Source organism: Lissotriton helveticus, chromosome 12 (assembly GCF_964261635.1).
Source record: "Lissotriton helveticus chromosome 12, aLisHel1.1, whole genome shotgun sequence".
Taxonomy (NCBI): domain Eukaryota; kingdom Metazoa; phylum Chordata; class Amphibia; order Caudata; family Salamandridae; genus Lissotriton; species Lissotriton helveticus.
This window is the reverse complement of record NC_136073.1, coordinates 463,237,303-463,250,202: the sequence shown is the minus strand read 5'-3', so window position 1 is coordinate 463,250,202 and position 12,900 is coordinate 463,237,303. Positions and strand designations below refer to the sequence as shown.

At 43.5% G+C, this 12,900-nt stretch overlaps 1 protein-coding gene across 1 annotated transcript in view; it reads left to right on the top strand.

The window, feature by feature from the left end:
- Positions 1 to 12,900, top strand: part of BBS2 (Bardet-Biedl syndrome 2) — a 353,876-nt gene that overhangs the window by 260,884 nt on the left and 80,092 nt on the right. Inside the window, exons 16-17 of the mRNA XM_078670690.1 lie at positions 7,076 to 7,207; positions 8,643 to 8,780. Of these exons, the coding sequence (XP_078526816.1) occupies positions 7,076 to 7,207; positions 8,643 to 8,780 (270 nt within the window). The remainder of the gene's footprint in view (positions 1 to 7,075; positions 7,208 to 8,642; positions 8,781 to 12,900) is intronic.

Below are 12,900 nucleotides of genomic sequence, written 5' to 3'. Positions count from 1 at the left end.
GTGTGTGGGGGCAGTGTCTGAGGGGGCAGTGCGTGGGGGCAGTGTGTGAGGGTGCAGTGTAATGAGAGTGTGTGAGGGTGCGGGGTGTGTGAGGGTACAGTGTGTGTGTGTGGCCTAAACTAGTGTGAGTGCACAATGTGTGAGTGCGCAGTGAGTGGGCAGTGTGTGAGTGGGCAGTGTGTAAGTGGGCAGTGTGTGAGTGGGCAGTGTGTGAGTGGGCAGTGTGTGAGGGGGCACAGTGTGTGAGGGGGCACAGTGTGTGAGGGGGCACAGTGTGTGAGGGGGCACAGTGTGTGAGGGAGCAGTGTGTGAGGGGGCACAGTGTGTGAGGGGGCAGTGTAATGAGAGAGCAATATACTTATATACTGGATATAAAAAACAGGGAACCTAATTAAAATGTAGAAAGCAAAATATATCAACAGACACAGCATTAACTATAAAGTTCCTCACAATTTCTGAAACTCGATTAGCGCCAATGCGTTTTGAGACCGCACCGTTCACGTGAGGTTTGTTGATTCTTAAAAAAGTAAACAGCATTCAAATTTAAATGGCACAGACTGACATTGTCCAAATAAAAACAGGATTACTGCTGAAACGTTTTGGAAACACATTGTTCATGTGAGGTTTGTGTCTTGGTATTTAAGTAACTAGTCACACCTAGGAAACTTGGCAACTATGTTGTTGGATGTTTGCGTGGCAATTCTTGGTGTTTCTTGTAGTTAGGGGTATTATAAGAAACAAACACGCGTCATATCAGAACTGTTATGTTTCGGTCAACAGTATTACACATGTTTAACATACCCTTTACAACCATAGGCCCAAAAGTCCCACCGTGCTCACTGCTGTTGGCCGAAAAACCTGATTCTGCTCAGTCACACATAACTCACTGCATGTGGTGAGCTACACTGTTCTGGTCTTAGAGAAAAACTAAAATCAAGGCTGTGTCAAGATTGTTGGCTCTAAATATGCACAAACAATATGGTGCACATGGGGAGCGGGGGGGGCAGAGAATGTATGCAGAACTCTCGAATTCCCATGCAGTCCAGGTTATTGCTTTGCATTCTGGGACCTGTAGTTTGGTGTATCACATTATAAAATCACAAACTCGGAATCTTGGGAGCTCTGTGGCTGCTGTTTTGTTTTCAAGATAAAGTTGCATGCAAAGTACCCCCTAGGGAGTTAGCGCAATTGTCCAACCACCTACAGCTGTATTTCTGCCTGTCTGCAATCTTGTAGGAATTTTGTTAGGCTGAACTGTTGGTTCCGACAAAGAATACAGCGTTATTTTTTTTATTATTCAATGTATTATTGTTTAAGCGCTCTGGGGGCATGGAAAGGCTCCTTACAGTTCTAAACCGGTTTGGGGTTGCTTCATAATGGCGGGTTACTTTGTGTCTTCTCGTGATTGCTTTAGAATGTATTCAGTTTCAATGGACCCGTTGCAAAGGTGCACATTGTGTGTCATGCACGAACCCAATTAAGAGAATTACGTTTAATGGCTTCTCCGGCCTCGCTGGCTAGAGACTGTCTGCCCCAAATGTCTGCCTGGATGCTGAACAGCTGGCGAGGAATCAGCCCAGACAAAACCAAGGCGCTGCTGAAGGAGGCAGTGAGTAAACAAACAAGCATTGTCAAAGTCAAACGCTCTGACACATCATTGTTATCTGGTGAATCTTACAAAATTAAAGTCACGATCCATACATACTGATTAGTACAAAAAAAATGCATAAATACATAAATAAATTAATACCGCCTTCGGGTAAAGTCCGCGCTAATAAAAATGCATAAATAACTAAATAAATAAGTACCGCAAATCACCGCCGTCACTCTGCCGGCCTGCGACCAGGAAGTCAGGCAGGCCGGCGCGACAACCGGAAGAGCCGCGATTGGAGCCGTGTTTGGAGGGGAGCACCGGAGCAGGCAGGAGCCTACCCTGCGCCCCGGTGCCGAAGGAGGGAAGAAGAGTCCTGCTGCCGGGCCCTGCATCTGAGGAGAGCCGCCGAACGAAGGAAGCCGGTGAGTGGGTTGCTGAGCGGGGCGAGGGGGGAGCATGTGTGCGCGTGCGCGAGTGGCGGGCTGTGTGTGTGCGTGCGTGCGTGTGTGTATGTGTCTTGGAGTGCGTGTGTGTGACTGTGGGGGAGGGGTGTGTGTGTGTGAGCGAGTGTCTGTGTGCCGTGTGCCTGTATGTGTGTGCATGCGCTCGCCTGTGTGTGCGTGCATGCAGAGGGGTGGGGGCTGCCTATATGTAAAGCGCTCTGATACCTGATTCGGTTCGGGGCTGAAAAAAAAAATGGCTGAGAGTTACTCTGCGCATGCGCGGGGCAGACGCGCGCGCTCCCGCGGTGAAAACTGCAAGGGAAACGCTCGTGCCAGATAGGTGTCCACATTCCCAAAAAGCGGCAACAATAGTTGTCGAGACAGACACTCTCAATGCTCACGCATTGAGAGTACGTCTGCTCGACCTAAAAAACCTGCTTCACTCTCTGCAATATCAGCCGGCTCTAAAGTACACTGTATATTATGTTTATAGATTATGGTGATCCCTCCTCCCCTCCCCATGGGTCTGTCTATTCTGCAAATACCATAACCACAAGGAAGTGTCTCTAAAATTCCGGGGTCGACTCCTCATCAAAATATGTCTCTGTAAGGAAGAGTATTCCCACCTGACTATCCACCAGATAGTCATGTATCTCAATTCTGTGCTTCCTAAGCGATCTTCAGTTGATCAGGGCACAGCTAAGTAACTGCCCAGAATCCCTGACCCTCAAATGGGGATTAATTGTAAAGGGACAGTGCCTGCATCTCATGTTCTTCTTCAGCTTCTCTGGGTTCATGCTGTTTGCAGTAGTCCTCTACCCTGGTGCCTAGAGCTGCTAATTCCCATAGAGCAGTGGTTCCCAAACTTTTGACTTCTGAGGACCCCCATTGAGTCACCACTGGAAGCCGGGGACCCCCAAGCAATTTGTATGAGTTAAATTTCAAATATTAAAACAGTAATTTAAAAAAACACGTGAGCACACAAAACAAATACTCAATGTACTAAGGATTTTGGGGTCAGATGTACGACCATTACATTTAGCGCCTCACAATTGGCGACACATTGCGACTGGATAATTGCGAGTCGCTAAATGAAATTTACAACAGTGTGTTTAACATTGTTTGGGATTCCAAATGGGGTCGCAAATTGCGCGGATCATTAACATTAATGAGCCTCTCGCAATTTGCGAGCCCATTGGGAATGCCAGCCCTCCCAACGATGGTGGCCTTCTAGGCTCAGCAGACCACCATGTCTGGGACTGCTTTTAAATAAAGCAGTTTTCTTTTTCAAAATGCAGCTTGTTTTCCATGCATTTAAAAGGAAAGAAAATGAAACGTTTTTGTTTCATTTTTTAAGGGTAGGCAGTGGTCCCTGGGACCACTGCCTGCCCTTAAAAAATAATTTTGCGTCAATTTGCAAAGGGTAAGGGGGTCCCTGGGGACCCTTCCCATTTGCGAATGCATTACCATCTACTTGAAGTAGGTGGTAATTGCAAGTGTTTTGCGTCCGCAATTGCAGTCGCAAAAAATGTGTACATGGTTTTGAGACTCGCTATTTGGAAGGGAATGCCCCTTCCAAATATCAAGTTGCAAAACCTATTTAGCGAGTTGCAGAAAAATTGCGACTCACGAAATAGGCTATGTACATGGCCCAATAGGTTTTTGCATGCTCAAGCGGGTTTGCGAATCCGTTTGCGCATATAAAAACGGGTCGTACATCTGGCCTTTAGTATTTTATATTGAAGGAATAGCCCCTCTGTCACATGTATTTAATTTGTTTTATAGCATCCCTCATACCATTGTAGGATGTCAGAGCACTTTACATCACACATATATAAAGACAATGAATCATACATGTAAATCAGTGTATAGAAAATGTTACATAAGGTAAAGGGGACTACAAGGTGTAGTATTCACATGTCATTCATACTGGTAGGCATTTTTAAATAGTGCTTGGTCTGGAAAAGCACAAACTCAGGATTCAGAACATAACACAGTGGCTAGCACTGATTTTAGCATTAACAATTTATTTCAACCCAAATAAATCTTTTTAGCAGCATCAGGATAATGAATGACTGGGAAAAAACATAAGTTACTAACTAGTATCATGCAGTTTGCAAGCAGCTCTTTGATGACAATTTATAGGTCCCTCTGCTAGATTACGATTGTCACTCTGTGACAAAAGCAGTAACCACAGTCCTATGTACATATAATACTGCTTTTTTAAATGCAGGTTACACTTTCTTTGCAGTAGGCACATTAACCCTCTGTGCTACATTAGTTAAGTCAGAGCTGCCACTGAAAAAAACTCTCATCTCTCTCCAGCAGTTACATAAATCACTGGCATTATCTTGACACTTTTATTGTTGCTCGAAAGTTGCTAATTATACAAGAAACTTTTCTGTGTTTTTAAAACTGCATCCTACGGACCCCCTGGCAATGTGTCACGGACCCCAGTTTGGGAAACACTGCCATAGAGCATATTGTTTTCCTACCACAGAACCTGCAGGGGTTCTGGCCCTCGGGCCCCGGCCGGCCGCGGACGGGCGCAGATGGGCGCAGACGGGCTTGCCTTTGGCGCGCCATCGGTGCGTCTGCTGCGCGGTCTCTGGGGCATGTGAGCTTAACGCCAGAGCTCCCCTGCGACCAGAACGCTAACCGCAGTAGGCGGAAATGCCTGGCTCTCCCTACCCCGCCCTTCGCGCAACGGTACTAGCTATCGCGTCGGACCATGGCGGGAAGGATACCGCACCGAGCTCAGGCCTTCACGTTTAGGGTAAGTCTTCACAGTACCCCCCAATCCTTCCGTGCGTCCCCCGAGTAGTTTCCAGGCTCCTCCACCCCAAGTTTAAAATACGGAAGAAATGCTTTTTAAAATCAGAATAGTAAAAGTAATGGCACTGGGAACCTGTGTGGCCGTACAATGATTCAGGAGGACACTGCCACCGCCCTCCTCCTTCAATAAAAACAAAGTTAAACAAAAACAATTCAAATTTTTAAAACACTGCTTTTGGATAAATCAATAGGTTATATGGAGTTTTATTTGTTTCACTTAACATCATACCCTTTTCATTATTTTTTCTTGGTGAAAGCCACGTTTTCCTTGCTAATCTCGGAAGGTGTATCAATTCCTTTTAGCTATCATGCCCTCACTTGTTAACAAGTGTCCAGTTTGTGGTGGTATGGTGTCTGTCTTTTTGACTCTCGCACCCAAAAAGGACTTTGATATTTTATAGAATTATGTCATACAGGAATCGGACAGTTAAACTGTGCCCCTCAAAGAAAAAGGCAAGATTGGCAGAAGAGTCACTCCACTGCTTCCATGAATGGTCAATTTGAGTTGACCACTGCTTTTGCAATCGACCTGAAGATGATCTTTCTTTCACACATTTCGTGAAGCAGAGCTAAAGCATACATATAATTCTGCTGTAATGGAGTCAAAGTTCAGGGTCCATTCAATGTCCAAAGTAATATCAGCATGAGGGGGGAGTTAGTCCTCATCTCTCTGAATCTCACCCTCTTGAACTACAGCAGGTTCACCTTCTTCATGGAAGTCTTGGAAAAGTAATGTTCGTCCATCTCCGGTCTTAGGTCAACCTTCTGCTAAGGATGCAGTCTCTATTCTGACTGCTCAAGATGACACAGTTACACAGCCATCTTCAGGTCCGATGCCATAACCTCAGGGGCAAACAACCTTGGAAACCAATTGAGGTTCCGGTCCCTCTTTCTTTATCTCAGCCTCTATGTCATGAGAGGTTACACCTTTCTTCCAGAGCTGAAACTACTCTGGCTGCTCTCTTAAAAGGCTCATACATGAAGTGCCCAGAGAAGAGACTCATCGTAAGCATCCGCTGTGTAATTGGTCAAGAGAGTCTCCAAGTCTGAGGATGTTAGAAACACCCAAATATGTTACTCCTTAGCACTCTGAGACTCTGACTCTCCTACTGATTGGGTGCCTTTTGTCCTGCTTCTAGAGATTCCATTTCCTACAGGATCGGTCCTGTTGATGATTTAGTTGCTTTACTTTACCTCTTTAATAGTTCTGCTTTATGTAAAACATTGCCACCCCAGACGTACGTATCTGTCACATTCATGACTTTATGGAATTTCACTTAAAGCGGAAAATAATTCTTTCTGTTTTCCATCTACAACCACACTTTTTCAGATGAAGATACATTACACAAGCTAGACGTTTTGTCATCTCTGAAAATATACCTGGAAATAATACCTTTCAGTGTGTCTTAACCACTAATCAGAACTTAAAGTGTGATTTCCTCGAGTAATAAATAGACAAATTACATTTCTGCAAGCAGTCTAGTATTTTAAATTTGTACATTAGGGAAGTTCAGTTTTTGACATTTCAATAAAGTGTGCTTAACATACATTTGCCGGCAGTGACAGGGGCCACTAAGCATGATTTTTGCAAGCATTATTCTGTTTTAGCCTTGGAAATTCAATCTAGGCAATAGATTTGTTTGATGCCTAGTTGAGAACAGAGCTATTAGATAGGGAAAATTACATTCATGTTTATTCTGGTAATTGTCCTTGTTTGTCCTCCTTCACAACACTCACCCAGCCTCCCCTTGAAGCATACACCGTTCTTCAACCTTTCATAGTTTAAATAAATCAAATTGGAAATGGTTAAGGATAATTCTGGGCGTGCGACAGGGGAGTTCTTTCTAACCCGTTGTTTGTGAGATAGAGCATGAACCAAAAAGTACCAAAATAACTGTGAGAAGGTTTCTCCGTTTTCTGTATTTTCTTAAAGCAAAGGCTACTTCTGTGTACTGTATTAATCGGTTTAAGCATATTCAGTCTCTACTCATGTTTCATACCTCCTTCATTTCCCCTGGTCAGTGAATGATTTAAAATTCTTATTTAAAAAAAAAATATTTAAAGGTCCCTCTTTTGCTTCTTTTATGGAATGTAAACAGTACAAAGATACATATCTTTCAGCTGTAATCCTGTTACTGCTGCCGCAGTTTGCACTATATTTACTTAAGTAACATGCTTCTAATCAAACGTTTTACTTTGAAAGGTCATCATGTGGTTGAATCAAAACTTCTTGTTGCCTGAAGATACTGAGATCCAAAGTGTGCCGTTTCAGATCTGCTTCACTTCACTGCGTGGTGCAGGACCGCTGTACATTAAGATGCAACCCAGTGGAGAGGTGAGGCAGCTTCAATTTTAACAATTCCAAACCTGTCACAAACATTAATTGAATTAAATGCCCACTAAGTTCTACGCTGTGTACATTGTAGTTTCTCATTCACTAGAAAGCGACCTAAATGTAGTGCACTGCTTGCGCAAACAGAACTTCTTCTCACCTAGTGCAGGTTACCTTCTCAAAGATTGCACTTGGGTCAGCCACAGAATTGCAGATATGCTTGCCTATTTTAATAAAGATAAAGCCAGATGCTTGCCAAACCCAGAGCTCAAGAAAAAAATAGCACATGCAGCGTCTAGCTGAACAAGTGGAGTACATACATTGATTTTCTCGGGCACAGTTCCACCAACATGGTTTCTACTCTGGTATTTCTATGCTGTGCATTTCAGCAAAATTGTAAGGGGTCATGAAGTGAAGGCCCAAAGAATACAAGCATTTCAGATTAATACCAATGTTCAAAGGCAAAAAGTGCTCATTAACTTTACAGAATTGCAGAAGAGGTTCTGTGGCAATATTTTAAAATACAAGGTTCCTTTTCCTGTCTATTTCTTTTGCTAATCTCTGTGGTCTAGTCCTGCATTCTCAGTGCTAAAAAAACTACCATTTCATGTCAGGCACAGCCTCCTCATACTTCAATCAGTGGATACTCAATAAGTAGCTTCACTGACAGAATAGGGTGGAGACCAAAAGGTTTTGCCAGGCCACCTCTGTTTAGGATGGTGCCAGCCCAGGTGTCTTATCACCCTAGTGAGTACTACTTCTTCTTCAACCCTTGTGTTTCTGTTCTCCCACAAGCTCCTCTCACCAAGTGAAATGAAGGGGGTGCACCTTACAGTCCTTCACTTGTGTTCTCACATTTATACTTCCCACCCATTTTTCTGTAGGGTTTTGAAGAACTGTCACTGAAAGGCATAGCATTGATACTATATAAAATGTGAAAAAGTGGTGAAAACCTAAATGGGAATCTAGACATTGTTTCACTAAATGGATTGTGGAACAGTTCCATTTCTGTCATGTTCAAGAAATCAGCTTACTTATTTTGTGATATTAAATTAGGTGGTTTATAATGTACACAGTATGGACTTAGTGATCACCAGGTGCATGCAGACTGGTATAAATAAGAATGGAGATAATGATGAGGGGGGGGGCACCTGTGTCTGTTGCTGTATTTTGGGTATGGAAGAGTACAACAAACTCAGCTTTGCAGCATCTTTTTGTTTTCTGGTGGTTCATTTTTAAAGAAGTACCAAAAATGGGGCTAAATCTGAGGAAGTTAAGACCTTGTTGCTTCTTTCAGTTGAACATAAAGGGCTGTTGAAGAACTTAATCTGTTACACATCCCTAGTAACACAGTTTCAACAAATCAACTTGTTGGTTATGGTAGTCTATAATTAAAACAAACAACCCCTTAAAATCATTATTTGTTTGATTTTTTTAGATTTCTATCAATACTGATGACATTGATCTGGCTGGTGACATCATTCAATCACTGTCATCCTTTTTGGCAATTGAAGAACTTCAAGTAGAAGCAGACTTTCCTAAATACTTTGAAGAATTGAAGAAAGTTCTGCTACAGGTCAGTTCTGTGTCTCCTAAGAGATTTAAAATGTGAGCATTTATTTCCTATTTTTCTTTCTGAATAGTTGATGTTGTTTTTTCTATATGAAAACTTGCAAAATCATAAGCGTTAACAATATGACGTGTGTATCCATGGCCTAAGGTAGAAGTAGTCCCTAGAGGGTAGAAATAGTTAAAATGTGAACTCCACCCTAAAAGTGTTCTAATCAGCAAGGGGAAAGAAAAGAATGTAGGAACAAAACATAGACGCAATTAGTCTACACAGTAATCTAACTTTTGAAGCAGAGGGGTTTTCAGAGGCCCTGGTCAAGATGGCTGAAAAACAATCATACTAGAGAAAAGAAGCAGATCCAGGGAGGAGGTTGTCAGTCCTTAAAAACCAGAAGAGTAGTTGAGGCACATTGCTAGGTGACCCCTGTAACGCCATTGGTGTTCTTTGATACCCGACCCTTACCCGCTCTATCCCCTTCTTCCTGATGGTGATTATCCTGCTAGGTGGACAAGGATGGAAGTTGGCATTGGGGAAGAGCAATTGAAGGAGTTCTAGAACCAGTGACCAATTAACAATGGATGATGTGGCAATCGTGAACAGCTTCCTTAGAGCATCAACTGTGGAGCGGATTGCTTGGAGCCTGAGTGTGAGGAATATCGGAGTGTAGAAGGAGACTGCCATCTTATAAGGTGGCAGAGAGGAAGGACTTGAGTTGCAGTGCACAGCCACCTGGAATGATTTGGAAGATAGCGGGAGGCATGGAGGGGAGCAAATACTGAAAGGTTAGCCCCATGGAAGGTAAAGGCTTAAATATTGTGAAATCAAATCTTTATTTATTTTCTGCTGCTAAGAATTATAAATACGCAAGGATTACAAATAAACAAAGTAACATGGAACCACTACTTATTAGGCAAGGGGGTAACAGAGGCCTTCACTAGAAGTAGATTGCCTCCTTAGGAATAGAAGCCAGGAGTAGACAATGGGAAGGGGGGGAAATACTATAAGCTGTTACCAGAGTTGTTGTTTTCTTTAACTTTTTTTTAATTAACAATTTTTAAGAGAGAACATTGAATAAGCAAGCCACCATCAGTACATTGTCCTATAGAGGGAGCTACATGTATTGCTTTACTACATGATGCCAGGCATCCACAAAAGACAACTTACAAAAAAATAAGAAGAAATAAACTCCTTCCACCTATTCCCAAATTAACCCCCTCCCCAGAATCCCAAACCTGGGAGGAGAATCCAACAAAAGATCCACAGACTCAAGCTAACCATAGATAGTTGTTTGCTTGTCACTTCAGCCAGAGAAAATCACAGCTGAGTTGTACTTTAAGGGAGCAGCTCAGCTCACCCAAAGATGCGCTAAGCCCTCCAGCGGGGAAGCATCCTAGCGTTCGAAAGGTCCCTGCACATCCATCTATAGAGGGGCTTCCATTTGACCTCAAAGCGGAAGTGTGTTCCATTTATTTTTCTAGTTAGCTGTTCCATTGCCAGTCGTGACCACAGTCTCTGGAACCACCCCCAAGAGCAGCACATCTGGAGTACAAAGCAGTGGAAAACCCAGCAATTATTTGAACATAGTTGTCACCTTTCTCCAGAACGGTCAGATTACGGGACATTGATATCAGATGTAAATTGCCTCTCCAATGACCCGGAGACCCTGCAACATGCAGGGTTCACACTAGTGTATATCCTGTGTAAACGCAGAGGCATTATGCAAGCCATACCAAACTTTTTAATGAATCTCCCTCCCTTGGATAAAAGTGGAAGATGAGTGTATGTCCCTCCTAATCCTTTCCATTGTTTATTAGTGATAGGTTCTCCCTAAAGGTGCCCCAGAACTGATTGTGTTTCCTTGGAAATGGTACCTCTCATGCCTATCATTTTAGGAAAAATTGTTTCAAATTGAGTCTTCTCTCATGTGGCCGCTTGATGTACCAGTGGATTCAAAACCCAATGACGCAGCTGGGCATAATGCAATCACTCTTTTTTCAGAAAGGTGGAACTCAGCCTTGCATTGTAGAAATGTCTTGGGGATTGTGGATGAAAGCGCTAAAAATTTCGGAAATTATCCACCAACCTACCCCTCTCCAGTGTCAGTAGGAGTGATCATTCAACCCTGGTGTGAAATTCTCATTGGAATGTACTTGTGTATGGGGCGAAGGATAGTTCGCCAGCTGTTTGGCAGTAACTGAGGAGTCCCATACTGTTAACGTTTTGCTTACTGGGCTGGTCAAATATGCATTAGAAGGCCTTTCCTTTTTTTCTAACCACAATAAATCCCACAGGGGGCATTGGACTATTGCATGATCCATCTGCTTCCAATTGTTTCAGAGTTCAGCATGGACCGTTCCACTGCGATCTACATATGTGTTGCTTCATAATAATGGGTAATGTTGGGCATAGCTAATCCTCCCTCATCCCTAGGCTGCACCGGTATATTCCTAGGCACCATGGATGAATTACCCCTTCATATAAGCTCCAACAGGCGTAGTTCGATTTGATTTAGATACTGGACATCTAACCGCCTGAGCCTGAAACAAAGGAGACATGGGTTTACATTCATTTTAACAGTTTTGATATTGACCGTTAAGGTGATAAAGACACATTTCCACGTCTCTAAATCCCATTTTATCTGAGCCAATAATGGGGGAGGGTAATTACCCTCAGATTGCTCTCTGATAGAACTAGTAATTTAAGCACCTAAGTATCTGATTAATTTTAGTACACAGAGTGATAGGAGTGGGCTGGTTAGTTCATTCCCCTCCTCTCACGAGTCCGGTTCAGGACCTCAGATTTGTCAATGCTGATTTTGTAGCCTGACATCAACACGGAAGTCGGAAGATGGGCTACTACAGCCAGGAGGGAGGATTGTGGGCCCCCCAAAGTGAGCAACACACCATCCGCTTGTAAGGAAATCTTGTACTCGTGAGCTCCACGGTTCAATGAAGAGGACAAAAAGGTGGTGTGAAAGTTGGCAGTCCTTCCTGGTGCTCTGTTAGGTGTGAACATGTGGGAAGTGAGGCCTTTCAGTGCCACCGTAGCTATAGGATGGGCATAGTTAGAGAAGACCATCCCCAAGAAATGTGGGCCCAATCCCATTCTCTGGAGCACAAGGCACAGATAACACCAATCCACCAGGTAAAAAGCTTTTTCTAAGTCGAGGTACAGCAATACTGCTAGGATCTTTTCAAGCAAAGCTTTTTTGACTACATGGATTGTGGTCCCGATGTTGTTGTGTGCCTGATGATCCTGCACAAAACCGCTCTGATCTGGATGGATCAGTGTGGGAAGAACAACATTCAGACAGGTGGTCAAAATTCTAGTGTATAGCTTCAATGTTCAATAAAGTTGTCCGGCAATATGAAGTTCACAAATGAGGTTTCCATCTAAGGTGTCATGGATCCTTGGCTGTCACCGAAATTAAACAGAGGCAAGCTTGGGGGGCAGTTTAGAGGCAAATGTTCTGTAAAAGTGTGTGGTATAGCCTTCAGACCAGGGGTCTTGTTTTGCTTTAATGACTTAATGGTCTGCAATACTATTTCCACCTAAATTGATTGTTCTGGTTCCTCCCCCTACCGTGTTGTTAATTTAGAGCTCTTGACTTTTAGCTCCAAAATCTGCTCTCATGTCTGCGAGGCCCATTTCAAAGTCCTGACAAAGTTTGTCTTCGAGTTCCATGTTAAAGATGCTTACAAGTAGGTCCTCTTTGATCAGGGTCATGTTCTTGGGAGAGTGCTGAGGTGTGCAGACAGTGTCATTGCGCCAGTTTAGCATTTTTGGCTGGGGCTTATTCAAGTATGAAAGAATGCCGCCATGTCTGTTTTTTCTTGGGGGGGCATAGGTAATGATGTTCCAGTTCTCCTAGATTCTCAAAAGGGCCCCTGCTTCAAGCATTAGCTGCAAATGTCCCCCCTGTTGTGTATCGGACAGGGGGCTCATCATCTCGGAGTGCCAGTTGTGTGGTTTTTCACTGTCTTGTCCCACACCGTTGGTCGCTGCCCCATGGGCTGGGCCTTCAATGTCCCCACTTTCTTGCTTTGCAATTGTAGTATCTACAGAGGGGCTCTGGCTCTACATTTATAGTGATCCTCTGGACTAGACTGCCACTCTCTCTAACTCA